Source organism: Microtus pennsylvanicus, chromosome 14 (genome assembly GCF_037038515.1).
Source record: "Microtus pennsylvanicus isolate mMicPen1 chromosome 14, mMicPen1.hap1, whole genome shotgun sequence".
NCBI lineage: Eukaryota > Metazoa > Chordata > Mammalia > Rodentia > Cricetidae > Microtus > Microtus pennsylvanicus.
In genome coordinates, this window is record NC_134592.1 from 35489789 (window position 1) to 35517153 (window position 27365).

The following is a 27365-nucleotide window of genomic DNA, read 5'->3' on the forward strand; positions in this document are numbered from 1 at the left end:
GGTATGGGAGTTTAATTTTTTTTTGTTTTGTTTTGCTTTGTTTCAAGACAAGGTTTCTCTGTGTAGCCTTGGTTGTCCTGGAACTCCCTCTGTAGATCAGGCTGACCTTCAGCTCACAGAGATCCACCTGCCTCTGTCTCTGGAGTGCTGGGACTAAAGGCGTGCACCACCATCTCCTGGCGGGAGTTTAGTTTTTTGAGGACCCTCTGTGCCCTCCTCCAGGGCAGCTGTATTGTTTTTTTGAGACTGACATGCCGCCTGCTGGACTGTGCACTCAGCTGCACCGTTTTACACTGACCTTGGGTTTGAAGTACACTCCAGGATGCAGGGACGCCAGGTCCCCCACAGCCTCACACACCCCTCTCCCCGTTTAGTTCTCTGGAGAGGATTGTAGAGATGTGAATTATCAAAAAGCCATGGTTACATAGAAGAACTCAACATATTCCCATGAGCAGAAGGGTTCGGCTTCAACTTCTAACTGTTCTTTCAGGGTTAAGAGCACACAGGCCAGCTGTTGAGTTTGGATGGGGGAACCACATCTGCATTCTTTACCCATGCGTCCTGCTAGGACTGATGGTTCCCTGCTTCCAGCATCGTTTCTTAGCAGTTCTTTCCTACCCCAACTCTAGCATGGGGCCCAAATTTTCCACCCCATTTCCCCAATATACTGAGGCTTGAGGTGGGAAGAGAAGGTTTTAAACCTCCAGCTAATGGTCCCTGCCTGGCCTTGAGGCCAGCCTTGGCTACCCAGAACCTGGGAAGAGCTGTGGGAAAGCATCCCTCCCCCCCCCCCCCCAGCTGGGATAGGCTGTGACACGTGGCTCTCTGTGTGATCACTCGGTCTTTTTCTCCTTTAGGACGATCCACTCACAAACCTGAACACGGCCTTTGATGTGGCAGAGAAGTTCTTGGACATCCCTAAGATGCTGGATGCCGAAGGTGAGGTCTTTCCCCCACTGCTCCCAGCAGCTGAGTCGGGAAGGGGGTGGGGCTGTTTGCTTGGGCCTCAGCTTGAACAACTTGGGGGTCACTTGCTTGCCAGGGATTCTGTGTGGTTTGGAGGAAGAGGCACTAGCTGGTAGCATACAGGCAGCATGGGGTGAGCTTCTTGGAGAAGGAACCAGGAACCCTGGCGACTGTCCCTTGGGCTCTCCTCAACCCCGATGCCCATGTACCATGTTACAGTATCTCAGCTCCATGTTGAGGAGCTGAAGGTGTGCACAGGGTAGGGTGGGGAGAGTGCCCAGGATTGCCCCCAGCCCTGTGCTCCTGGCAACCCTACCAGCAGGCATTTTATATTTGAAAATACCATCAGAAACATTCCAAACATGCACAGAAGTATGAGATGGTATAAATGCCCTCCAGTCCAGAAGGGTTATTGATAGTTCATCTCATCTCATTTCTCTCCTTTGTCCCTTTGCTGTCTTTGTTGGACTGCATTAAATCAAATCTCAGTCACCGCTACCTTCTTCCAAGTACATGCCTTAAAGATATGGGTATTAACCAGGCGGTGGTGGCTCACACCTTCAGTCCCAGCCCTCAGGAGGCAGAGGCAGGCCGATCCTCGGAGTTCTAGGCCAGCCTTGTCTACACAGAGAAACCATGTCTTGAAATATCAGAGGAGGGAAGAAAAGAAGATGGGTATTCTTGCATGTAATCAAAATAATATCCATAGGCCAGATGTGCGACACATGCCTATAATCTCAGCACTGGGGAGATCGAAACAGGATCATGAATCTGAGGCCCACCTGGGCTACTTAAGCGAGACTCTCTCAAACACACACACACACACACACACACACACACACACACACACACACACACACCAAACAAAACAAAACAAAACAAAAAACCAGTTTGACATCTAGCAAACATGATAGTACTTCCCAATTTATCTTCTCTTGTGCTCATAAAGTCCTCTGGTTTAAAATGGCCATTGAGAGTGGGTTGGCTTTAGTCCATGGGTTGACTGTATCCTTGCATACATTTGGTTGCGAGTTCTATATGTTATTTCCATCTTCAGCCCTTCCCTCCTTCTTCAGCCCCTTTTATCGATGCCATTGATCTTCAGTAGGCATTCCCTGTGGTCTTCGCTTGCCTCCTGGGGTATCACTTTCCTTCCTTCCTCTGAGTCCCGTGTTCCTGCTAGTGGACATTGACTCTGGAGGCTGACTAGATTCAGGATGGGCCTTTTGGTCCCTTACAGTCTGCAGGTTTCCGCATCCCCGTGTGAGATGTGCCGTGTGTCCAATAGCTTAAACTGCAGCTCTCTCTTTCTCTCTCCAGATATCGTCGGAACTGCCCGGCCAGATGAGAAAGCCATTATGACTTATGTGTCTAGCTTCTACCATGCCTTTTCTGGAGCCCAGAAGGTACCCGCGGACCCTTGCTCCTTCTATGCCCAGCACACCTCATGCCAGATCCCGGCCACACCCTCCCACCCTTCCCTCCTTTCGTCCCTCCATGTCCCGGTGCAGGGTGTCTGGAAGGCTTGGTTCTGGTCTTGTGGATAATTAGCTGCATTTATGAAGAGGTCTTGTTTGCCTCCTAGCTCACCCCACCCTGCTGTCGCTCACCGTGTCTTAGGGCCAAGAACATTTAGCAAGTGCTGGTCCTCTGGAACCAGCTGCGTGCCCCAGGCAGAAAGGCTGGGTGTGGGAGACCAGTGGGTCCTGGCTGCAGGAGCTCCAGGCTTGACAGCCTAGCCCCAGGGCCTCCGTCGGGTTGTGCCGCACTTCCTCTCTTCGCTTACCCATTTTGCAAAGGTCTTGTCACGGACCCCCACCCCACGCCTGCTTCTACTCTCAGGCAGGATTTAACAAGTCCGTCTTCAGCCCTTGAACCCTGTCCTGCCTGGGAGCCCCGTGTGGACACCGCACACTGTGTTCTTAGACATGAGTGTGACCGGTGGGAGGAGGGCGAGGACGTCAGTGGCAAGGAGCCCCTTCTGCTGTCCTCACCCAGATCGCTCTGGGAGGCAGAGGGTAAAGCCAGGTTGAATGCTTTATAATGTACCAGGGCCCAGTTTGTACTGTGGGCACTGGAAGACTGGGGATTGTCGCTCACCACAGGCTTAGCTGGGGCAGTGGAGGTCTCTCCCAGAAGCACAAGGCTGTGCCCACAGAAACCTTCACGGCTTTGGTCCTCAGGCCTGCCACATGCTCCTCATGGCCTCTGAGGGACCTATCTGAAGTGCATGGTAGAAGCTCTGTCCCCACCCCTCCCTTCCTTGCTCATGTCCCCTTCTGCTCTTGTCCCCTCCCTCCTCCTGCCCATCCCCCTTCTGTCTCATGTTCTCTGTCCACTGCTTCTGTTCAGGTTTGCTCCGTGCTGTTCTACTTTCTCCTCTCAACCTCTTCTCCTTCTCTGTGCAGATGTGTAGGCACGCTAAGGCCGGAGGGGAAGGCCATGTGACCTAATGTTTCATGTCACTGCCACGCCTTCTCGGTGCGCAGAAGGTGAGCTCGCCCTTGGCCTCGCCGGCTCTCCCTGCTGCCCTTTGGCCCATCTTGTCCTCTCCGCTGGACACCAGCAGCAGTCCCTGAAGGAGAGAGGGTTAGTTAATGCACCTGTCTCCACGGGGGACAGGACATCCTCAGAACCCTGGCAGGCACACTTGCAGATGCCAGAGACACCCCGCCTCTGTGCACACTGGGCATAGTGGACCCCACCGAGGGGAAGGCAGCTAAGCTGTCAGAGCCTGGATCCTTAGCCATTCCCTTAAGTACCCAGAATCCCGTTCACCTCTGAACCTCCCTTCTTCCTGCCTGAACCAGGCCATCTTCTCAAATTCAGGCAGGAACCAGGGCCAGGAGAAGTCTTCTGCTTTCTCCCTGGTGTCCAGGCCACGGTCTTGCATGCCATATTCCAGCCAGGCCTTTCGTAGATAGATGTAAACTATATAAAAATGCCACTTGTATACATACCATAGGCTAGAGATTTGAACATTAGTTACTAAAATTACCGTGCAGATAGCAGCAAAGGTGTCTTTTTCTTTTCTATCTCTCTATCTCTCTTTGTTTTGTGGTGGTGCTGGGGATTACACCCAAGGCCTCGTGCTTGCTAGGGAAGCATTTTACTGCCGAGCTTCATGTCCAGCAGTAAAAATGTCTTCTAGCCAAACTAGTCTTTTTTTTTTTAAATACCTTCAAGAAAAAGCACCTTTTAAAAAAAAAATTGCCCAAAGACAACTAGATGGGCTAGCAGCAACCCTGGCACCCACTTGATGGGTGCTTCATCCCTGCCTTTCTCCATGGTGGCCAGCCTCCAGCTTCCCAGCTCTCCTGCTGGCCTCCTGACTCCTTCCCTTCCTCTGCCTCCCCACCTCTGCTGCTCTCTTGCCAACCTCTCCTGAACCCTGTCCCTGACCTCTTAGCCAGGGTATGGGCAGCTCCTCTGCTTGCCTTGGTTGGGCATTTGTGCTCAGCCCACTAATAACATAGAGAGTGCTGGACAGGCTGTCAAAGTGGCCTCTCCCCTCTATCTGACTGATTTTTTTCCTCTTTTTCATGCCCTTTGCCTTTAGGGATTCTGCCCTGGGCTTCATGCCTACTGACACTGGCCTTGCCTGTCTTTGATTCCTTCTCTGTGGCCTGGCCAATAATGCTTGGGAGGTGTGTGTGTGTGTGCGTGTGTTACTTAGACACACACATGCATGTGCACGCACACGTGCATGGTGTGGAAGAGATGTGATGTGGTATACGTATCCTGTGTGTAATAGGGAGATAGTGGGATTTGTGTGGCTCTCCCTCTGAAATCCCCCCTCCCCTGTGCCCTCTTCCCTGTTTCTCATCCCTGTTGCAACCATTTCATGCTTTTGTCCACACCCCAGGATAGGAGCATTGACAATGTGGTGGGGTGTGGGGTGTCCTGCTTGATCCAGCGCCGTCCCCAGCCACTTCCACGGCATCTGCCTAGAGTGATCAGCCCTAGAAGGATGTGTGCCTCTGGTTTGGGGGGCAAGGAGATGAAGGAGCCTTTCTGCATCTCACACTCTTGTCTTGACGGCCTCTGTGGACACTACCCACGACAAACATGTTCTAGAGCCCAGCCATTTCCATGGCCCACCCTCTCTCTACACCTTTCTCTGGCCAGTCATACATAATAGAAATGGAAAGGTCCCAGCTAATAGGCATGCGTGAGTGCCTGTGTTGACATGCAGGGATATGGTGGGCACAACTGTCAAGGGACTGTCCGCATTGGGTAAGCACCAACTTCTGTTTGGCACGCTGGTTTAGGTTCTGATTTCCTTTCCTCTGCTGGGTTTAGAATGGGTGGAGACCATCAAGCCTTGTTTTTGCAGTTGGTGCTTTGGAGACCTCTTGGGAGCTATTTCTAGGAGTCGGCCTTCCAAGGGGGTCAACTTGATCTGGTGCAGATGTTTCTGGATGTTTAGGGGCAGGTGGAGCTGTCTGCATCCATCTACCTACCCATCAATCTCTCGTTCCATTCGTGTAAACCTTCTGGAGGAGAAATTGTGTTCCCATCCACAGAAGCTGGGCCTGTCTGGAAAGGCACGCTGACAAGAAGGCAGCAGTCAGTGGGGCTAGCTCTGCTGCAGCTCTGGAGACAGCTGTGGAGCTGCAGGATGCTTTTGAGCAGCAGTTTGGAGCTTGGAGGTTTAGGGTGGGGTAACAGGCCCCCAGGAGAGGCTCGGGTGCCACTAGGGAAGGGCAAAGAGACCGTCACTAAGAACGTACTACTAGCAGTGGGGACAAAGAAGGTCATCATCAATAAGGCAGAAGCTTTGAGGTGTGAGAGCAGAGGAAGCCAGCATTGCCAGATCACTATGGGGAAATCGAGGCACAGGTGGAGGGACAGACATGTGTCCCCAAACCCACCCCAGTTTGCTTGTCTTGGGGAAGCTCCATGCTGGAGGCTAGAAGCCATGATCTGCTGGACTTGTTGTGGGGTAGGCTAGGTGGCAGTCACTGAGAGTAAAGAAAGGCAATTTTAACTAGATTCAGGCAATTTTTACTAAAAAATACCAACAATGAGATCTTTGTAGCATTCATATGAACAGTGGGTTGTGGGTGGTGGAGCCCTTTGCCTGGTTTGGGTATTTGTTGACATTCTTAATTGATGACAGTCTCTCTATGGATGGACCTGTCTCTGGTGACTTGGCACTCGAGTGTCAGAGTGGAAGTTTGGCACAAGATAGCTAAATCTCTAAGAATAATAATAACTCATGGATATATATATATATATATATATATATATATATATATATATATATATTTAATTAAATGTTGAGTGGCCGGGTGTGGTGACACATGCCTTTAATTCCAGCATTTAGGAAGCAGAGAGGCAAGTGGATCTCTGTGAGTTTAAGGGCAGCCTGGTCTACATAGAAAATTCCAGGACAGCCAGGGCTACATAGAGAAACCCTGTGTAAAAAAAAAAAATTGTTGTGTGTTAGTTATGCTAACAGTACAGTTGAAAGTGGTCACAAAGAACGTGAGAATATACATCTGGCCTTCTCTGGAGTGTATTCTTGGCCTGTTGGTGTCTCTGCTTGCTTGTGCTAGCTCATGCAGTCTGTCATTCAGAAAGACTTGGGCAGCCTGCTTCTTGCATGGGTTTTAGAATAGCCCGTCCCATCATAGAAAACCCCAACCTAGAGCCCAGCCTGGGCTTTCTTCTGGGTGGCTTCCATCTCTGCCGTTCTCCCAGAGCCACTTTTTTTCTCTCCTAGTCCAAGTCCCTCCCCGGTGCTTCTACACTCCAGCCACCTTGTGAGCATTGCTTATGTTCCATGCTGCTATTGGTTTTCCTCTCAACTCCACCCTGCAGTTCTGGGGAGGGGAAGCTGAGAAGCTAGGTGCAGCCCGACTGATTCCCTTCACTCTGCGGGTGGGGTCTGCAAGGCCAGCCAAGCTGGGTTGTCTCACCTCTGACTTAGGTTAGTAGTGACTAAGACTTGAGAGCATGCGTCCCCTCTGCCCCTGGCGGGCTCATTCAGGATTGCAGCCTGTGGGAGGAGAGGGATCTGTCTTTCAAGAAGCTTCTTCTCAAAGGTCAAAGGACTGTTGTCCCTCAAGGTGACCCACAAGTGTTCACAGGTGGGTCCTGTATAAAGAAATCACTCTTGTACTCTTGTACTCTTTGGGTCTTCTTTCCCCAAAGGCTGTTCCTTTGGGCATGCTGGTAGTGTCCACGGACTCTCTCCTGCTGAGACTGAAAAGATCAGGCCTTCGACCCTTGCAAAAAGCCCCTGAGAATCCCATGGAGAACTCTTCCCGGATTTCACCCAAAGGATGCTTCTTTGATTGTGGAACCATCTACAGCCCATGGCAAGGCTTCAAAGCCTTCCGAGCACAGCTCTTGAAATTGTATGAACTCATAGCCCACCCAGCCCACCAACTTGGCCAGCAAGTAGTTTATGGCTGCTGAGCCCGGGATTTCGGGACACATCTGGGTGACAGTGAGTGTAAGTTGGGATTTGTTTACATTAGAAATGTTAGTGCAAGCAAGTGTAGTGGTGCACACCTGTCCTCCCAGCACTCTGGGGTCTGAGGCAGGAGGATGGTTATGTTCCTGGCCAGACTGCAGCTGCTGTTTATTTACAATGATAAACTATCCATGACTTGTTTAGTGGCAATGTCTGCAGCCACGCCACCTCCTGGTTGTCTGTGGTCCTCTGCCTTAGTTTCGGTGAAAGTAGTTTTGGTAACACCATGGCAGGTGATCATCACCCCAGCCAGCTTCATGAAGCATACTGAGTTGGTGCTCATAAGTCTGCGTTTTTTTTGGACCTTGCCTCTTAGAGATAGGCTATTGGGAAGTGACTCATTTCTTCAGGGCCTCAGGAAATTCACCACAGTTACTCAGTGGTTCTCAAGGTGGTAGTCAAGCAGGACTTCTGTATGAGAAGGGGCCATGTCATTTGCAGGACAGGGTTGAGTTTGAGGACAGGAATGGTAACTGAGAGCTGGGATCCAGAGGGTGCTTAGGTCCCCCTCTGGCCATTCCCGCGTTCTTCTCTTGGAGTCCCGGCTGTTCAGTACTCACACTGTAGATGCAGTCTCTTGGCTGTTCAGTTGAGAGACCTTTAGGACAGTTTTGTTCTGTCCCGTCCCCTACGTATCCCAGCACACTCATCCACAAGACATGCGGTTTGGTTGGCATTTCCCCTTTGAAAAATTCTTGGAAGAAACACATATATCATAGCCCATCCCTTCCAGTTCTCGGGGAGTTCTTTACACTCAGTCTCATTTTGTGGTAGCAGAAACTTTTTGGTCATTAACCAGATTTACGTGTTGTCTTCTTCTTTCTTAAACCAGGTGTCCTTCATTATCTATAGGTCACCTGTCTCCAGGGTCTCAGGGTTCCTATCTGTCTTCATGGGCATCGTCTTCTCTGCCCTAAATTGTCTCCTCTCTATCCTGCGGTCCCTAAAGAGCTTCACACTCCCTTCACCTTGATATAGGGTTGGCATGTGTACAACGACACAACTCAGCTTCAGAGCCATTCAAGTGGGCCAGGTGTGAGAGCAAACACCTCTACACCCAGCACGTGGGAGGCAGAGGTGGCCAGATCTCTATGAGTTTAACATGGAATACAACAGGAGTGAGTTTCCGGATAGCCAGGGCTACCTAATAAGATCCTAACAACAAAGTCACCTAAGTGAAGTGGATTCGGGAACACAGGGTCCCTGCTGATGTTGGGTACACAGTACCCTTACTAGCCACCAGAGGCTGGGTCTCTTTGGGGTGCTAGGTAGACCTTGTGGCTGGTTACCATGCCATCCCTCATCATTCTTCTCATTGCTGAGAACTGTCTCTGGTCTATCCTGGCCCAGTGCTTGGTGCACGGTGTGATCTTAGCTGGGCCATTGGCACCTGGGATGGGTTTCCCACCCGTGCTGTGTTGATCCTTACATCTTATCCTCCATGCGCGGCCATGTCTTTAGCTTTTCTCTAAAGGGCTTTGAACTAGGGGCCTTCAGAGATTTTTTTTCAGGGAACCTGAGAGGCTGCACCGCCTCACTTTCAGACTTGAAATCTCGCGTCTTCACAATACCATCAAATCCAGCTTGAGGTCCCAAGCCTTGCGATCCCTGGAATTCCAGGATGGGCATGAATTTCTTCCTTTCTCCACCTGAGACTTTGAATGCCTCCGTTACTTGATTAATTTCTTCCCAGCATGCATGAGGGGAATCAACCCTTGTCCAGGGCTGGCCAAGAGTGTGATGCAGAAGACAGGAAGTGTGACTCAGAGAGAGCCCCAGGAGCCCCTTTCCAACCACATGGCGCAGCAAGGTTGAAGGGGCTTGTTGACACAGGTGTGTCCAGGGGCCCACGTTGCTGGGGTGGGCTAGTCATGACTTTTCCATCTTGTTGCCAGGCGGAAACAGCAGCCAATCGCATCTGCAAAGTTTTGGCCGTCAATCAAGAGAATGAACAGCTTATGGAAGACTACGAGAAGCTGGCCAGTGATGTGGGTACCCCTGTGTTCTTCTAGACCAGCCCCAGCAAGGCCCTGCATTGCACCCTGAGAGAAGAAAGCTCTCGGGATCTATCTGTACCTACAGAGTCATTCTGTAGACACAGTCCCAGGCTGGTGCAGTATATGCTCCAAGCACAGTTAACACGGAGCAGCTTGGCTCTGGGTCTCTGGGAGAGCGGCAGTGAAGACAGAGGAGGTGGTGTCTCGGTTACAGTGAGCCTGGGAAAGTGTCTCTACCTCTCTGGCTCTTGTTTTTTCTTTCACTTACTGAGTGGGAGTTAAGCCCGAGATCTCAGAGGCATTTGCAGCCTGGTGTACTGCCGCTCTGTTGGTTTTGCCTGAACTCGATAGTACAGGGCTGTATCAGATTCGGAGAAGACGTGTGCCTGAGAGGACTCAGAACTGGCTCAGGCTGGCTTAACAGGCCAGCAGGGGACAGGATGACACGAAGTTACGCAGCTGACCCACTGTCATTTGGGTTAAGGTGCTGCTGCTTGTTTCTTCCCTGAAGGAATTCAGCCTTTTAAACTGTTCCCTTAGCCCCTTGGTGGCTCTGCCTTCTGGTTTAGTGAGAGCCAGATGCCCAGGCTTTAATCCCTGCGTCACCATTCCAGCCAGTCACCATAGCAAGCTGCGTGACCTGGCAGAGCAGAGCCCTGGGCGCCTCCTCCATAGCGTGGGGGTGCTGGTAGCACTCGACCATGTCGTCTTTCTATGATTATTGCTGTGAGTCACTCCGTGGGTCATGCCTGGCAATGTGCAGGTGGTCCGTGTGCTTCCTGTCATCCGTCTTTGCAGCCCTCCATCTTCCTAATCCTCACCATGGCTCCGGGATAGACATCTCGGCTGTCCCAGATTCTAGCCTCTTCTGAGGCCAGACGTCCCTGTTCTATTATACCCCGGCTTTGTATAGGTGAAGAAACTGAGGCCCAGATAGACTTGAGCTCAGGTGTCTTTGCTTTTAGAGCAGCCTGTGGTTCTTTGGTTTGTCCCTATCAGGGCCGAGAACATGAGGGGTGTGGGCTCTGAGTTGACCATGTCCTGGTCAACTTGGAGGAAGCACCCAGAAGCCTTGCTTCGTGGCATGGTGAGGCCCCAGTGGGTAGTTGGGAAGGGAGTGTGCCGTTAGGAGAGACGTCTTGCCTTTGCGCACACCTTCCTCCAGCATCCTTGGTCCATGCCTTGCCTCTGCCCTTTCACCGTAGCTGTTGGAGTGGATCCGCCGCACCATCCCGTGGCTGGAGAATCGGGTGCCCGAGAACACCATGCATGCCATGCAGCAGAAGCTGGAGGACTTCCGAGACTACCGGCGCCTGCACAAGCCGCCTAAGGTGCAGGAGAAATGCCAGCTGGAGATCAACTTCAACACGCTGCAGACCAAACTGCGGCTCAGCAACCGGCCCGCCTTTATGCCTTCCGAGGGCAGGATGGTCTCGGTGAGTGCCAGGGGCAAGTCTGGGGCCCGCCTGGTCACCTCCATCCCCCAGCTGCTTGGAGGTGGGTTTTCTTCTACTTAGATGCCATGTTCCACATTTCTTTCACTTTGTCACCCAGACTCAAGCACAGGCACAGAGCGATAGCCACCTTTTCCCCTGACTGTTCTGGGTCAGGCTTGCTCATCTTAGCATTCCAAACTCCCCCTGCCCCTTAAAAAATAATGTTTTAAACAGAATGTCTGGTCATGCTGAACCAAGCAAATAATGTTAGTTTTTACTTTGATATGACCTTAAGCGAAAACAAACAAAACAGACCCACTTTTGTTATCTTAAATAACAAATTAATTTTGTAGTGTATTTCTAATATACAAATAAATATTAAAAAAAGTAAAAGTTATTTATACTCTTATTACCAACTATCAATTTTGTTCTAATTTGGAAAGATCTTTTTATTGAATCCAGGTCCTCATGCATGCTAGACAAACACTCTGATACAGGACCACATCCCCAGCCCCCTTTTCATTTCTTTCTGTGAGGTAACTAACTCATCCTGGGGATCAACTCATCTAGGACTCAACCATGAAGACCTTGAACTTGAGATTCTGCCTTGACATTCTAAGTAGCTGGGATTACAGGCCTATGCTGCCAAGTCCAATTTAATCTTTCTGTATAAGTATAATTTTAAGTGGATTCTTAAAGCATGTTTTATATAAGATTCTTTCAAACAGAAATGCCTATAACAAGCTGGGTGTGAATCAAGTCTATAATCCCAGCTCTTAGGAAACCGAGGCAGGTGGATCACAGCAAGAATCGCTAAGCCCTATGCAGAAAACAGGGACAAAACCCTAATATGCAGTTAATTTTCTGTGTCCTGGGTGCTCTCCCATTACGTCCCTTTTTGTCTTGTCACTCATTCCTTTTATCCTGTCTCCAGGACTTTATGAGCCAGGAGAATACAGGGCAAACTCATCAAGGCACCACCTTTTCTCCTTTCCAACAAGGAATAACAATACAAAAACAAACAAAAATCCAGGCATATTGGGCAGGACCAGAGAGGACAGACCAAGTGGGAGGAGGCAGGAACAAGGTGATCTTCAAGGAAGAAAAAGGCCTGTGGTGTCATGTAAACATATGAAGACCAGTTCTTCAGAGTTCAGGATTTAATCAGATGGTTTGGGTTGTTAGAGTCACTTCTAGCTAAACAGATACTCTTGAGAAGTAAAGAACGTGCCCCTGATGTGGGGCAGGAGGCTGGCTCTCAGACTGGTTCTGCTCTTGGTATTCCAACTGGGTGCCCTGTGCTAACTGTAGGATGCCTGTACAATGGGCATTGTGCATTGCTTTCTTCTCATGATCACAGCTGATTCCCTCATCCAAGCTACTCTCCAGAGCCCAGAGCCAAAATCCTCCTCCTCTTCCTCTTCTTCATCTTCCTCTTCTTCCTCCTCTTCCTCCTCCTCCTTTTTTAATTTATTTTTTGATTTTGAGATGAGGGTTTCTCTTTGTAGCTTTGATGCCTGTCCTGGAACTTGCTCTGTACACCAGGTTGGCTTTGAACTTACAGTATCTACCTCCCAAGTGCTGGGATTAAAGGCATGCATCACCACCTCCAGGCTTTTGTTTGTTTGTTTGTTTTTTAGTTTTGGTTATTTTGCTTCATTCTTAGTTTGGTTCCCTGACTTGTTGTTGAACCTCTGAGGCTGGCTAGGATTCATCTGGAAGCTAGTCAGCGAACTAGCTCCATAACTGCATGTGAACGGACTCCACTCCCTATCTAAGAGGCAGGGTAATTAATACGCATAGGAGCTGGAAGAGTGAGATGGATGCTTGACTGTGATGTGTGTCGGGGCTAAGATCAGAAACATCTCTGCCTGGAAAGCTCCAGCCCCTCCAGGTTCTCTGAGCCTGTGTCTCCATCTCTGCAGGATATCAACAATGCCTGGGGTTGCCTGGAGCAGGCAGAGAAGGGCTACGAGGAGTGGCTGCTGAATGAGATCCGGAGGCTAGAGAGGTTGGACCACCTGGCAGAGAAGTTCCGGCAGAAGGCCTCTATCCACGAGGCCTGGACAGATGGTGAGCCGGCTTCCGCCTCCCTGGTTTCTGCTTTCTGACTCCCACCCAGCCTCCAGCAATAACTCGGTTCTTTTGCTTTGGTTTATGTCATCTTGTTTAATAGTCCTCTGGCACCAGACAAGTTCATTGACCTCTGGATTGCTTCAGTTTCCATGTTCGCAGAGTGCGAACAGTAGTACCCGCTCCTAGGTTTGTGAGAATCACATGCTGAGGGCCCAGGACGCTGAGGAGAATTGCTGGCATCAGGGAGGACCGCAGTCTATAGCTATCTGGGAGTGGTCTGGCTTGGTAGGAAAACACCAGATAAGCTGGTGGATTTAGGATGCCAGTGCACTTGCAAGTACAGAGTGAAGGGAATTGGTGAGGATGGCTCTGATCCATTCACTTTTTTCTTAATTTATTTTATTTCTGTTTTGTTTTGAAATAGAGGTTTCATTATGTAGTCTTGACTGACCTAGAACTCTCAGTGTAGACCAGGCTGGCCTTGAACCCAGAGATCCACCTGCCTCTGCCTCCCTAGTGCTGGGAGTAAAGGTGTGTGTCACTACACCCAACTGGAATTTCATTCTAAGGAATTAACCCTAAACATGGAGGACATTGTGTGCCCAGGGTTATCTATAGGAAATCTGTCACAGTGCAAGCTGGGGTAGGGTAGGATCTGGGGTCCCACAGAGCAATGAGAAGCTCTGTTGGAAAAATCTGGCCAAGAAAACTATTCGTATCCATGGGTTCTGTGGCTCTGAATTAAACCAAACTTTGAAGCAAAACATTAAGAGCAGAAAGGAATTATGTCTGTGCTGAGCTCATACAGACTGTTTTCCTGTCATAATCCCTTGAAGGCTATGACAAACACTAACTGTGTAGCATTTATACTGTAAGCAACTGAAGTGACTTAAAGTATATGGGAGAATATATGGAGATTACATACTGTGCCATCTTATATAAGGAATTTGAGCATCTTGGGAGTTAGGTATTCTTAGACAGTCCTGAAATGAGTCCCTTACAGATCTTGAAGGACCACTATACCCAGGAAGACCATGAAGCCAAAATAGAAATTCTGATAGTGTGTGCTACTAAATAAGTGTGTGCTACTAAATATTTTTAGAGCAGGAAATATATTTATGTAGGAATAGATAAATACATTTATTTGTAAATTAAATCTAAACTTACTGTGTTATGATTTTAAAGGGAAAACAAACAACTGTTGTAATAAGGGCAGCGGGGCTGCGTCCCCGGCACCCGGCCGCCCCCATGGCTAGCTTTACCCGAAATAATTACACAGAAACTATATTCTTTTAAACATCGCTTGGCCCATTTCTATCTAGCCTCTTCTAGGCTAGCTCTCGCACCTGGATTAGCCCATTTCTTATAATCTTTGTAGCACCATGATGTGCGCTTATCAGGAAAGATTTAGCATGTCTGACCTGGTGGCTGGCTGCATCGCGTCTGCCCGGGAGAGAGCTGCATGGTGTCTCCCTGACTCAGCTTCTTTCTCCCAGAATCCTGTTCTGTTCACCCCACTCACCTATGTTCTAACCAATAAAATGGGCCAAAGCAGTTTCTTTATTTTTTAACCAATGACCTTCCTCCATCAAACAACAACAAAAAACAAAAACCTAACCCAATACCAAAAGAAAAGAAATGCTCTACTCTTGGCCGTAGCTCTTAGCTTCACAGTTTAGCCTTTATGGGCCGCAAAGGTGGGATCACGCTATGACGGCCTAGTTACAGAGAACATGCATATAAACAAGGCTCAGCTTCCCCTACCCTGACAGTCCTTCCTCAGGCAACTTGGAAGCTTTTTAGGGAGGTCGTTTCTCATCCTTGCCTTCCTCCTCTGAGAGCAGGGCTAAAGGTACAGGCACTATCCTTGCCCTGGGGTGAGGACATTACTGATGGCAGAGAAGGCTCTGGGCACCAGTGGATGTGAGTGGCAGAGGCCATGGGTGCACCGATTGCACTGAGAAGAGCTGGGAAGGGATCCCTGGCAGGGATCACACTTTACATCGTAACTAGAGCGATCTAAGATTCTAAAGTACCCATGAGGTACTCCTCTGCCTCTACTCTCCCCCGCCCCCGTTACTCCACAGAGCATGTATTGCTGTTTCCTGCTGTTGGAAAGTGAATGTCAGGCCTCGTGCCTTTCTACATATTCCTGCATAACCTTCGTAGACAACCAGTTTAAATGTCCTGGAGGTGCTCCCTGAAAGGCAGTAGTCCTCCCAGTCTCCCCCCATAGCTGGATATTCTTTGCTATATATCTATTCTCTTACTCTCATGAGCGTCTCCATGGGAAATACTCCAACAAGCAGAGCTTTCTGGGGCTTGAGAGTTGGATGATGCTTGCCTGGCTCTTGCTCATCTGTGTCCTGTCCCCATCTCCCCCCGACCCGTATCCCCCGCTACCCAACCCAAGGCAAAGAAGCCATGCTGCGGCAGAAGGATTATGAGACAGCCACCTTGTCGGAGATCAAGGCCCTGCTCAAGAAACACGAGGCTTTTGAGAGTGACCTGGCTGCCCACCAGGACCGTGTGGAGCAGATCGCGGCCATCGCCCAGGAGCTCAAGTAGGGGCTGCTTCGGTCTCTTTTTCTTTGAGGTCTCAGTGTGATGCTGGGGTCTGCTTTCTCAGCTGCTGTAGATGAGGAAGTAAGGGGATAGACAGATGGCGCTTGAGTGGGGGAAGGTGTTGTGCCCATGTGGTCAAGGGGCAGGCAATACAGAAGGCAAGGACTCTTCCTGGTGGGAGAGCCTGAATCGTTTCGTTCTTGTGCAGATGTTTGGTCATCACCTATTACAAGGATAGGATCAGGGGTGCTCAAACCTTTTAGATTAGTGTAAAAGTAATGGGATTTGTTACAACATTTTTGTGCTGTTTGGTTTTTAATTGTGTGTGTGTGTGTGTGTGTGAGAGAGAGAGAGAGAGAGAGAGAGAGAGAGAGAGAGAGAGAGAGAGAGAGAGAGAGAGAGAAAGAGAGAACAGGCATACGCATGTCAGGGGATAGTGGGAAGGAGTTGGTTCTCCCTCTGCTTTTACTTTGAGCTCCAGGAATTGAACTCAGGTCTTCAAGCTTACACAGCAAGTGCTTTACCCACTGGATCATCTTGATCTTGCCAGCCTAGATTTTGGTTTTCTGTTCGTTCATTTTCTCTTGAGACAGGATTCAAATTGTGGCTCTAGACTGGCCTAGAACTCAATGAGTAGCTCAGGTTAGCCTCAAACTTGGCAATCCTCCTGTCTCAGCCTCCTAGGAGAGTGCTGAGATTATAGGCATGAGCCACCTTGCCTGGCTCCCAAACCTTAGTCCTTGACTCTGAGCTTTTTTTTCTTGGGCTCAGCAGCTTCCCATCATTGGCCATTAGATTCACCACCAGCTTTATTTGCAGCAAGGGCTGTCTCCTGCCTCTGATTTCCTGAAAGCCAAGGAGGCGGGAATGGGGCAGGGTGCTGGAAGTGTGCAGAGGAGAGCACCCTCAGCTCCCCCAGCACAGCTAGTGCTCCTGACATCCCCGGGAACAGGAATGGCAGGCTCCATACCTGCCCACCTCAACCTGTGTGTCCCTCATCCTTTGACCCCTGTCTGTCTCTTCCCACCCTACAGTGAGTTGGACTATTATGACTCACCCAGTGTCAATGCTCGTTGCCAAAAGATCTGTGACCAGTGGGACAATCTTGGGGCCCTCACTCAGAAGCGGAGGGAAGCGTTAGAGGTGAGGACCCTGCAGTGCTGTGTGTCACTTCCTGCTCCTCCTCCTTAGTTCTCTGCTTTTTAAGTTCCCATGATTCCCTGGACCATCCCCATCTCTGGCCTAAATAGGAAGACTCACTTTGACTGAGAATGTGTGAACTTTGCATTGATGGAGATCCTCCTCCTGTCCCCATGAACTTGTGAGCCCAGCTCTAGCCTTTTGAGAGTTGTCCTGTTCTGTAAACCAGACCCTCTTGGGACTAGGACAAGTGATTCCAATGTGATGATATGTCAATTGATAGCCAAGACCCAGAGCCACTGAAGAACTGGTTCTTTCTGCCTCGTCCAGTCTGGTGCTTCTAGACCAAGATGCCCGGGGGCTTGGCTTTCGAGTATCACTCTACTAACCAGTCCACCCCACTTGATACTCCCAGAGAACAGAGAAGCTGCTGGAGACTATCGACCAGCTGTACTTGGAATATGCCAAGCGGGCTGCACCCTTCAACAACTGGATGGAGGGAGCCATGGAGGACCTGCAGGACACCTTCATTGTCCATACCATTGAGGAGATCCAGGTGGGCATCCCGGAGAGGCTGATCCTCTTTAGGATAAACCGAGAACCAGTATCCCAAGGATCCCATAGATTGAGAAGAGTTAGCATGGAAGGTTGAGTTGTTTGGTTTTTAAGATTGTTTTATTTTTATGTTATAAACAACATATGGGTGTTTTGTCTACATGTATGTATGTGTGCCACTTGGATACGGTGCCCAAATTCCCCTGAAACTGGAGTTGCAGATGGTTGCTGGCACTCATATGTATGCTGGGAACTGAACCCTGGTCCGCTGCAAGAATAGCAAGTGCTCTTAACTGCTGAGTCATCTCTCCAGCCTTTTAAAGATAGGGTCTCACCATGTACTGCTGACCAAGCTAGCCTCAAACGCAGAGATCTGTCTGCCTCTGCCTCCCAAGTACTAGGATTAAAGACATGTGCCACCACTGCCCCGCAGACAAATGTATTTATTTATGTGTTCTTTTGACCTTTTCTTTTGTGCACACAAAAAATGTAGACTTTATTATTATATACCATATCCCAAATCTGCCATCAGAACTTGGTTTGGTGTTCCCACGTCTTTAATAGGTGTAGGACTTGACCTTTAGGGGCCTTCAGTCCTTTATTTGGGACTTCTTGGGCTCCTTTTGTTTATCTTGTCTGACTAACTCCTGCCATTGTCTGTCCAGGGACTGACCACAGCCCATGAGCAGTTCAAGGCCACTCTCCCAGATGCTGACAAAGAGCGCCTGGCCATCCTGGGCATCCACAATGAAGTGTCCAAGATTGTCCAGACCTATCATGTCAACATGGCAGGCACCAACCCCTATACAACCATCACGCCTCAGGAGATCAATGGCAAATGGGACCATGTGAGTTGAAGGGCTAATGGGCATAGGCCGAACCATTGTATATTTCTTCTTTATTATTGTTTTTATTGAGCTATACATTTTTCTCCACTCTTCCTCCCTTCTTCCTTTCTACTCTCTCCCATGACCCCCATGTTCTCAGTTTACTCACGAGATCTTATCTTTTTCACCTTCCTATGTAGATCCATGTGTGTCTCTCTTAGGGTCCTCTTTGTTGTCTGGTTTCTCTGGGGTTACCTGTAGGCTGATTTTTCTTTGCTTTATGTCTTAAAACTACTTATGAGTGAGTACATATTATATTTGTCTTTCTGGGTCTGGGTTACCTCACTCAATATGGTTTTTTCTAGTTCCACCCATTTGCCTGCAAATTTCAAGATGCCATTATTTTTTACTGCTGTTTAATACTCCATTGTGTAAATGTACATTTTCTTTATCCATTCTTTGGTTGAGGGGCATCTAGGTTGTTTCCAGGTTCTGGCTATTACCAATAATGCTGCTTATGAACATAGTTGAGCACATGTCCTTGTGGTATGATTGAGTATCTTTTGGGTATATACCCAACAGCGGTATTGCTGAGTCTTAAGTTAGATTGCTTCCTAATTTTCTGAGAAATTGCCATACTGATTTCCAAAGTGGTTGCAAACCATTGTACATTTTTTTAAGGGCAGGAAATTTTTCTGTATCTCATTGGTTTTCGTTTGTTAGTGAATGAGTTTCTGGTCTAAGTTGACATCTTTGCTCTTACTGCATTCTGACTTGCCTCTTTTCCTCATGGGGGGTCCTCTTTTCCTCACCTGGGAGTATGGGACATGTGACTGGCATACCTACAGAGTCGTATGGTTATGCCCACCCCAGGTACGGCAGCTGGTGCCCCGGAGGGACCAGGCACTAACAGAGGAACATGCCCGCCAGCAGCACAATGAGAGGCTACGCAAGCAGTTTGGGGCCCAAGCCAATGTCATTGGGCCCTGGATCCAGACCAAGATGGAGGTGAGTCTTGTCATGGGAACCAGGCTGGGACTGTTTTACCCTTTCCTGTTACCATTCCAACCAGCCAAGTCACCTGGTTACTGAGAGGGACCATGGAAGACTGAGGTCTGAGCACAGGATCGTTTAATTGCAGGGGTTGCTGGTGGTTTGATTGGGGCAAATTAGGACACTACTAAGGAACTCCTATGAAAGTTCCACAGAAAGAGCAAGTAGATGCCTGGGTCAGCTCAGCCCCTCTGGGTTGCCTTGTCTCCGTTACTGCTCCCCAGGCGGTGGGCCTGATCCTTCTTCGTAAGAGAGCTCTCAGCAAGCCTCTTAGCACAAGTATAGAACATTTTGTGGGATGTGTGTGATGAGTGATCACAGAACATCTTGAGTGTAGAGTTTGTGTCAAGTTTATATGAGTGTGTACATGTGCGCGCGTGCGCGCGCGCACACACACACACACACACACACACACACACCTGCACCCCCAAGACTCGACTTTTAAATACTCGATAAATGTTAACAGGGGACTGAACTGAATGAATAAAACCTGCTTTCGCCAAGAACCACTTACATGAGTCAGTGGCTGGCAGAAATGTACATTAGGCCTCGCTCATGAGGTTGGGTGCCTCAGCAGGGCTTGCATAACCATCCTAGGGGACAAAAGAGCAGGAGCAAAAATAGCTGCAGAGGAGGTATGCCAGGTGAACTGAGGAATATGAGGGGTCCTGGTTGGGAGGGAGCTGGCTGGGAGCAGTGCTCTCTGGAAGGCGTTTAAATAGCAAGCAAAATGAGTGTTCGGGTCAGCTATTGACTCCGCGATCCTTTTCTTGCGCTGAGAGGTACATGATTGATGGAAGATATTCCACCTAGTGCCAAGGCTTAATATAGTACTATAAGGTGCAGCTTCCTTTCCGAGAACCGTCCATGCTAAATATCTTTTAATGTTCAGTGTTGCTAGTTCTAGTTTCTCTAGGGCCAGGATGCTAGTAGAAGTGACCTTGGGGGACTTGTCCCTGCCCTCTGAGTGGGTCTGATGTTACCTCTTTCCTGATGGACAGGAGATTGGGAGGATCTCCATTGAGATGCACGGTACCCTGGAGGACCAGCTCAGCCACCTGCGGCAGTACGAGAAGAGCATTGTCAACTATAAGCCAAAGATTGACATGCTGGAGTGTGACCACCAGCTTATCCAGGAGGCACTTATCTTTGATAATAAGCACACCAACTACACCATGGAGGTAAGCAGGCCGGGCCCTGCTTCTCTGAGAAGAAGCTGGGGTCCCTTGCTGTCCTCCGCTTGGGGCAGCATCTCCCAAGGAATCTGAGTAGAGGAGGAGGGATCTGATGGAGGAGGGTCATCTGTCTATTTGTTATTTTCATTGGTTAATTAAAAAAACTGCCTTGGCTTTTGATAGGGCAAAATTTAGATAGGCAGAGTAGACAGAACAAAATTCTGGGAGAAAGAAAGCTGAGTCAAGCAGTCGCCATAGCTCTCCTCTCCGAGACGGATGCAGGTTAAGAATATTCCCGGCAAGACACCACCTCGTGGTGCTACACTCATTAGAAATGGGTTAATCAAGATGTGAGAGTTAGCCAGTAAGAGGCTAGAGCTAATGGGCCAAGCAGTGTTTAAAAGAATACAATTTGTGTGTTATTTCGGGTATAAAGCTAGCTGTGCGGGAGCTGGGTGGGAACGCAGCCCGCTCCTCACAACAGGGATCCTCTATCCCTGAAACTCTGTACCTTCAGTTCTCAGCACCTTCTTGATGCCCCAGAGAATTTGTGGCAAGTGCACAGATCTGGTCCCTGGTTCCAGAATTCATTTGTTCTAAGGCAGCAGTTAATGAATCTCACTTTTTAACAAGCACCTTGCAGTGATATTGATGCTAGTGGGCTCAAAACATCACTGATGTAGGTACCCGCTTCCTATAGGATGTTAGCTGTTCATCCCGTCATGTAGGATATGTTACGAGGCTTGCCCTGTTCAGCCGTTTCCTCGTTGTTCACATGCCGTAGGGTGTGCTTACACAGGCTGCATGCAGTTTTACTATGTGATCACTGAGACCACCATGGTGTATTTAGCTTGGCTTTGACCAGAAGGCCATTGTGGTGCCAACTGTATTGGTGTAGATCTATGGTTCGCTTGTAGATGTATGTGCCCTTATGTGGAGTTGTGAGATAGGAGCTGTTGGGAGGGGATCACTCTATTTTGTTCTTTAGTTTTTCCCACCACAAAGCCTACCTTCCTTCTCTAACAAAGTTCCACTGGCAAATCCGGATCTTATTGCCCTTCCTGCCCCTGTCCTGGTAGAATGTGCTGTGTCCCTCCTACTGGTAACACTGTGACTCCAGAAAGATGGTCAAGCTAACTGTTTTGGCCTTCACAAATAATATATTTGTTTTATCTTATGGATAAGAATATTTTGCCTGAGTGTATGTCTTTGCACCATGTGTGTGCCCACTACTCAAGGAGGCCAGAAGGGGATATATTTTCTGGAACTAGAGTTATAGATGGTGGTGAGCTGCCATATGGGGGCTGGCAATCAAACCTAGACTTTCTGGAACAGCAACAAATGTTCTTAATCCCCTGAGCTATCTCTCCAGCCCTTTTTGGAGTTGGGAGGAGGAATGGTTGGACAGCCCAGAGCCTGGGCCTGACAAGTTCATCACTTGCCCCTAGCACATCCGCGTGGGCTGGGAGCAGCTGCTCACCACCATTGCCAGGACCATCAATGAAGTGGAGAACCAGATCTTGACCCGGGATGCCAAAGGCATCAGCCAGGAGCAGATGAACGAGTTCCGGGCCTCCTTCAACCACTTTGACCGGGTGAGAGCCCTACTCCTTGCTCACCTAGAGTGGTCCCCAACCCCCGACCCAGGGCCCTGGAGGGCACTGCCCAGGGCATGAGCCTGGTCCCTCGGTAGGTGAGGAGGAGAGAGAACAAGGAACTAACAACAGCCTGCCCTGACTCAGTCTACCCCATAGAGCCAGGCTTTCTGAGCTGGCCTTGGAAAGCCTGTCTTGCCCTGCACACTTTCACAGCATTCCTAGAGAGAATGCTACTGCGGGTGAGAAGGTCTTCCATCCTTGACTGTTCCTCTCCTGTGAGAAATCAACCCTCAGGAATGAGACTGCCAGAGCCACAAGTAAAACCCTGTGCCTATGGCTGTGGGGCCTGTCCCTTACTTCTGCCTTGGGACAAAGGAGCAAAAAGAGACTGCCCATACCAAGGCTGCATTTGGGACCTGCTACTGGGGACATTAGAGTACGCTATCCTGGCTCCTCATGTCAGCTTCAGGATGGGCTGCACATTCCCAGTACCCTGAGCTTGGGGACATCCACAAGGGAGGCGGGATATGAGGCCAGGCGCTGTCCACCACCCTGCCTGCTTCACTGCCCTCCAGGGACCTGGTGAGGTGGGGGGGTAGGGTTCTGGGAGACATCAGGTAACCTGGGGCACTTCCGGGAGCTTCTCACCCTTGTGGCTCATCATGTTCCCCTCTGGCCCTGCTTTCCCAAGCAGGACTGTGTGTGCCAGGGACAGGGCCCCCTCTGGAACCTTGTCCGTGTGTCTAACTGTGTGCACTTTTATTTCCCCTCTCCCCCACCCCCCTTACCCTCCACCCTCTCCATCCGCATGCCTTTGTCCCCGTGTCTCCCCACACACACCACCTTCCTCCCTGGGGCATGGCCCACCCTACCCCCACCCCACCCCCCTCACGGCCTCCTCTTCCCTGACACCGCATGGCTCGCTGCCTGGCGCACCACGGCCCCAGGATCACTCCGGCACGCTGGGTCCTGAAGAGTTCAAAGCCTGCCTCATCAGCTTGGGTTATGATATTGGCAACGACCCCCAGGTACTTGCCTCCTGCATGGAGCACGCTCAAGGGTGGCCTCTGGGGCGAGAAATAACGCATTTCTCCTTTTTTTCTTCTCTCTCTGTCTGAATCTCCCTGTCCCCCTTCCCGTGGGCCATGGGGCTCATCCTCTTCTGCTGTCCCTGCCTGCCCCCTGTTGGGTTCCTCTGACTTCTGACTTCTGTCCTCGGTATCTTTCCCGGGAACCTGCTTGGGTATCCGCCTTTTCTCCCTCATCACGTCTCATCATTCTTTGCTCTGTCTTCCTTCGACGTGTTCCTCCTATACTCTGTGGCTCTCCCTGATCTCCACCATAAACTCCACCCTTCATTCTGCTGTCTTCCTGGCCCCTGGCTGTCTGTCCCTCCTGTGTCTCGGTGCCACTGCCCCACAGAAGAAGACGGGCATGATGGACACAGACGATTTCCGCGCCTGCCTTATCTCCATGGGTTACAACATGGTAACGTAAACCCCATCCTCTGCCTGCCAGGCTTTCTGTTGCCCTGGCTGGGAGGCAGAAGTCAAGTCTTAGTAATGGGAGACTTGAGGCCCTTAGATTAGCACTGCCCTCCCCAGGAGAGCCCCTTGTCCCCATCCATGGGGATCAGGGTATGGCTGAGAGGCTTGGCCTTGTCATCTGCGACACCTTATGGTACTGTGGAGAGAGGACTTTTTTATTCCAATGGTGGACACCCACTGGATGGCCAACCCCAAGGCGTATAGGGATGGTAGCTATACTTTGCCCTACTTGAGACACGGAGGTATATGTTTCTGCCCCGTAACAGCCCCATCCAGGCCTGCCACCACTCGGTCGTTGGCCCAGGCCTCTCTCTAACCTTGGTGTATCCCCACTTCATCCAGCTTTCTGAGGAGGACAGGACACTTGTCTGGATAGACAGGGAATTCCTGTCTATTGGGCCAAATACAGAACGCTTGTGGTGCCCGGCAAGGTTAAGGGCTGGGCCAGGTGTGTACTCAGTAAGTCCCACTTCGCCATCAACATCTGTAGAGTCATGAAGTGAGGGAAGCCGCCTTAGTAGTTGTAAGAGTTAAATAACATGGTCACGAGCACACATGACTGGTGCTTGGGAAATACACAGTGACAGGGAAACAGCCTGAGTTCTAATCCTCGCTTCCTGCTTCTTAGTCCTGTGACCTTGGGTAAATCACTTAGCCTATCTTGGCCTCAGATTTCCATGCGACGGAAATACTATGATTTTATTTAATTGTGGTAAACTAATAATTAAATGAGTTATAAAACATTTAGAATAGTAGTTGGCATATAGCGCATGCCTGTATAAGTGTTAGCCTGTGCTGATATTATTGTCACTGTAATCAGTACCACCAATATCTTCTGTAAAGGGAACTCAGGGATCTGTGGGGGGTGGGAAGTCCTGAGTCTCCAACTACCGAGTCTCTGCCACACCCTTGGGGCAGCCCAAGCCAGATCAGAGGGTTTTTGTGTCCTCCACAGGCTACACAGGGCTTGAGGTCGACCTGAGATGCTCCAGGAGGCCGTTAGGTGATAGGTGTGGGTTGGCTGTTTCCTCCAGGGAGAGGCAGAATTTGCCCGCATCATGAGCATCGTAGACCCCAACCGCTTGGGGGTAGTGACGTTCCAGGCCTTCATCGACTTCATGTCCCGAGAGACAGCTGACACGGATACAGCAGATCAAGTCATGGCGTCCTTCAAGATCCTGGCCGGAGATAAGGTGGGTCTTTTGTGGCGGCTCAGACACTGTTTGGACTCTGGTCGGGCACACGGCTGCGATATGAGCACCTCAGTCATTCCTTCCAGGGTCCCATGGGGCCTCACTGCTGTGTATCTCTGCGCATTCTCTAACGCCTTGGGCTCAGCTAAGGTGTTAGGACATGGTATCGGCTTAAGGAAAACCTTTGCAAGGAACCCTGCAAGTCTGCAAAAACCACTTACGTTGAACGGAGGAGTTAAGTGCTTTGGAGTGTGTAGTTGGGTGAGTCATACCACCTTGTAGGATCCAGAAGCCATCTAGTCGAAATGCCTAATTTCAGAGAGGAAGAGAACAGTCCAGAAAGGGGTAGTGGTCACCTGACTTCTGGAGTGGACAGAGGGCAGCCCTACTCTTCCTTACATCGGGTCCCAAGGGATTCACAGTTGTAGGACTTGGAGCTATGAAGTCTTTGGTAAATATTAGAGCAGTGATTCTCAGCCTTCCTAATGCTGCGACCTGTTAATAATACAGGTCTCCATGTCGTGATGACCCCCCCAACCATAAAATGATTTTCGTTTCTACTTCATAACTGTAATTTTGCTACTGTTCTGTATCGTGATATAAATATCTGATGTGCAGGGTATCTAGTGTGCGACCCCTGTGAAAAGGTCGTTCAACCCCAAAGGTGTCGCAACCCGTGGGTTGAGAAATGTTATTCCAGAACCCTCAACTCCTACAAACAGCAGCGTCCAGGTTGACTGACCTAGTGGGGAAGGAAAGGAGATTCAGGGGCCCAGGCTAGGAGCCGGCTGAGCTATATGCAGCAAGACCCACACTTGGAGACCATTTATGAAAGCGGCCGGTAGCTGTGCTTCCTAAACTGCTGGACACCCCTTGTTAGACACTGGTGGAGGATGTGGAGGGCTCTTAGGAATGCATGTGTTCAGCCAGAAAACCTTTGATACCAAGCCAGCACATGGTTACTATAAACCTGTAGGATGAATGAGAAGAATCTCGGTGGAATTGGTTTGGAAGGAAGTTGAAGTGGATACTAAAAGCACAAAGTTTTAAACAATTATATATATGTGTGTGTGTGTGTGTGTGTGTGTGTGTGTACATACATACATATGATATGTAATATGTAAATATATAATGTGTATTCACATATATATACATGCACATACATGTCTGTGTTATATGTATGCATGCATAATACTATACGGATCAGGGAGACCTCGGAGAAAGTCCCTGACGTTACTGGCAAATTTACCACCTAGTCGTTGGGGCAGTGCAGCGCTGCTTTCCAGCTTTGCGACTCTGACCATGCTTTCTCTGCAGAATTACATCACGGAGGACGAGCTGCGCCGCGAGCTGCCACCTGACCAAGCCGAATACTGCATCGCGAGAATGGCCCCCTACGCAGGCCCAGACTCTGTGCCCGGTGCTCTAGACTACATGTCCTTCTCCACCGCGCTCTACGGCGAGAGTGACCTCTAACCTGCCCCCCTCGCCCCGCCCACCTTGGCCCTCTGCGTGCGCCCCACCCTGCTCCCCTCTGCCCAGTCGGGCTGTCCGGGTTTGGTTTCAGCTCAGCCACCAGGGGGGACTAGCTGCAACCCGGGCGGCACTGAGCCTCCCTGCCGGCGAAGTGAGACAGTTTACAAAATTATTTTCTGCAAAAAAGGAAAAAAAAAAAGAGTTACATTAAAAAAAAAAGTTAAAAAAACCAAAAACTACATATTTTATTATAGAAAAAAAGTATTTTTTTCTCCACCAGTCTTAAATGGAAAAGAGGAAAAATTAACTATTTGCACCGAAATGTTTTTGTTGTGACATAGGAAAATAACCAAGCACAAAGTTATATTCCTTTCTTTTTACTGAATTTTTTTCCTTCTACCTGTTCCGTCTGCTGTATTCATTTCTCTTCTCTCTTGTCCACGGGGGTGGGGGTGGGGGAGGTGGGCTCTTGTCAAAGCCACATTGGTGCATGTGTTTGCTAGCTCACCTGTCCGTGAGAGTATTTTATGATATTAAAGAAAATCTTTTGAAATGGCTGCTTTTCAAAGAAGATAACTCATGGCTTCTCATTTTTAAATAAGTCTCCTCAAAAGTGTGGCTGGCCTGTTTTATGAATGCAGACTTTTTTTAAAAAAAAAATTTGAATATTGCCTATTAAAGATAGGGCAAACTTGGAGATTATGATGTTGCTTGGCACAGACTCTATTAAAACAACACTCCCGTGACACCACTTTGTTTGCTCCTTTTGCTGATGTCCAAAAGCGAGGGTGGGGTGTGTCAGGAATGGTGTGGGATACCTGTGCCCGCTCACCTCGAGATTTTGAGCCTGGTATGTTCAATCTCATTTCTTTATTCCGGAAAGGGAAAGATAGTTTCTCTGTACTGGAAGTTGAAAGGCCATGGCTGCTCTCTGTAGAGTCTGTGACTTCTGCATGCCCCCCCCCCCCCAACCAGTTTGTTTTTGCTACAGGGGACGGGTTGAATTGTGTCAGGGTCGTATTCCCCTTCTCTGCTCTAAATGTCACATAGCGGGCTGGGGCTGTAACGACTTGGTGGCAGGGTATGTGGTGAGCATGTGGTAGGCCCTGAATTCAGTCCCTTGGACCCCCAAAATGTACCACAAATAACAGCGATTGAGCACCACAGGAACTCACTGACAACATAGATGATCCACATGCACCCACATGCGTACACATACCTGTATCTAAGAATACATGATGCTAGGCTCCAACTTATCATCTAAGACTAGTCTGTTG

The 27365-nt window shown here is 49.4% G+C and overlaps 1 protein-coding gene across 3 annotated transcripts in view; it reads left to right on the plus strand.

Moving 5' to 3' along the window:
* Positions 1–26834, plus strand: part of Actn1 (actinin alpha 1) — a 95577-nt gene extending 68743 nt beyond the window's left edge. Inside the window, exons 7-22 of one of the 3 annotated variants that reach the window (XM_075948261.1) lie at positions 858–939; positions 2287–2372; positions 9346–9438; positions 10653–10883; positions 12809–12956; positions 15373–15523; positions 16559–16667; positions 17080–17220; positions 17885–18067; positions 18920–19054; positions 20101–20280; positions 21723–21869; positions 22820–22900; positions 23295–23360; positions 24454–24612; positions 25930–26834. In XM_075948261.1, coding sequence (XP_075804376.1) covers positions 858–939; positions 2287–2372; positions 9346–9438; positions 10653–10883; positions 12809–12956; positions 15373–15523; positions 16559–16667; positions 17080–17220; positions 17885–18067; positions 18920–19054; positions 20101–20280; positions 21723–21869; positions 22820–22900; positions 23295–23360; positions 24454–24612; positions 25930–26088 — 2151 coding nt within the window. In that variant the 3' untranslated portion in view covers positions 26089–26834. The remainder of the gene's footprint in view (positions 1–857; positions 940–2286; positions 2373–9345; positions 9439–10652; positions 10884–12808; positions 12957–15372; positions 15524–16558; positions 16668–17079; positions 17221–17884; positions 18068–18919; positions 19055–20100; positions 20281–21722; positions 21870–22819; positions 22901–23294; positions 23361–24453; positions 24613–25929) is intronic. The other 2 variants (XM_075948263.1, XM_075948262.1) reach the window with 2 other exon arrangements.
* The last annotated feature ends 531 nt before the right edge of the window (positions 26835–27365 follow it).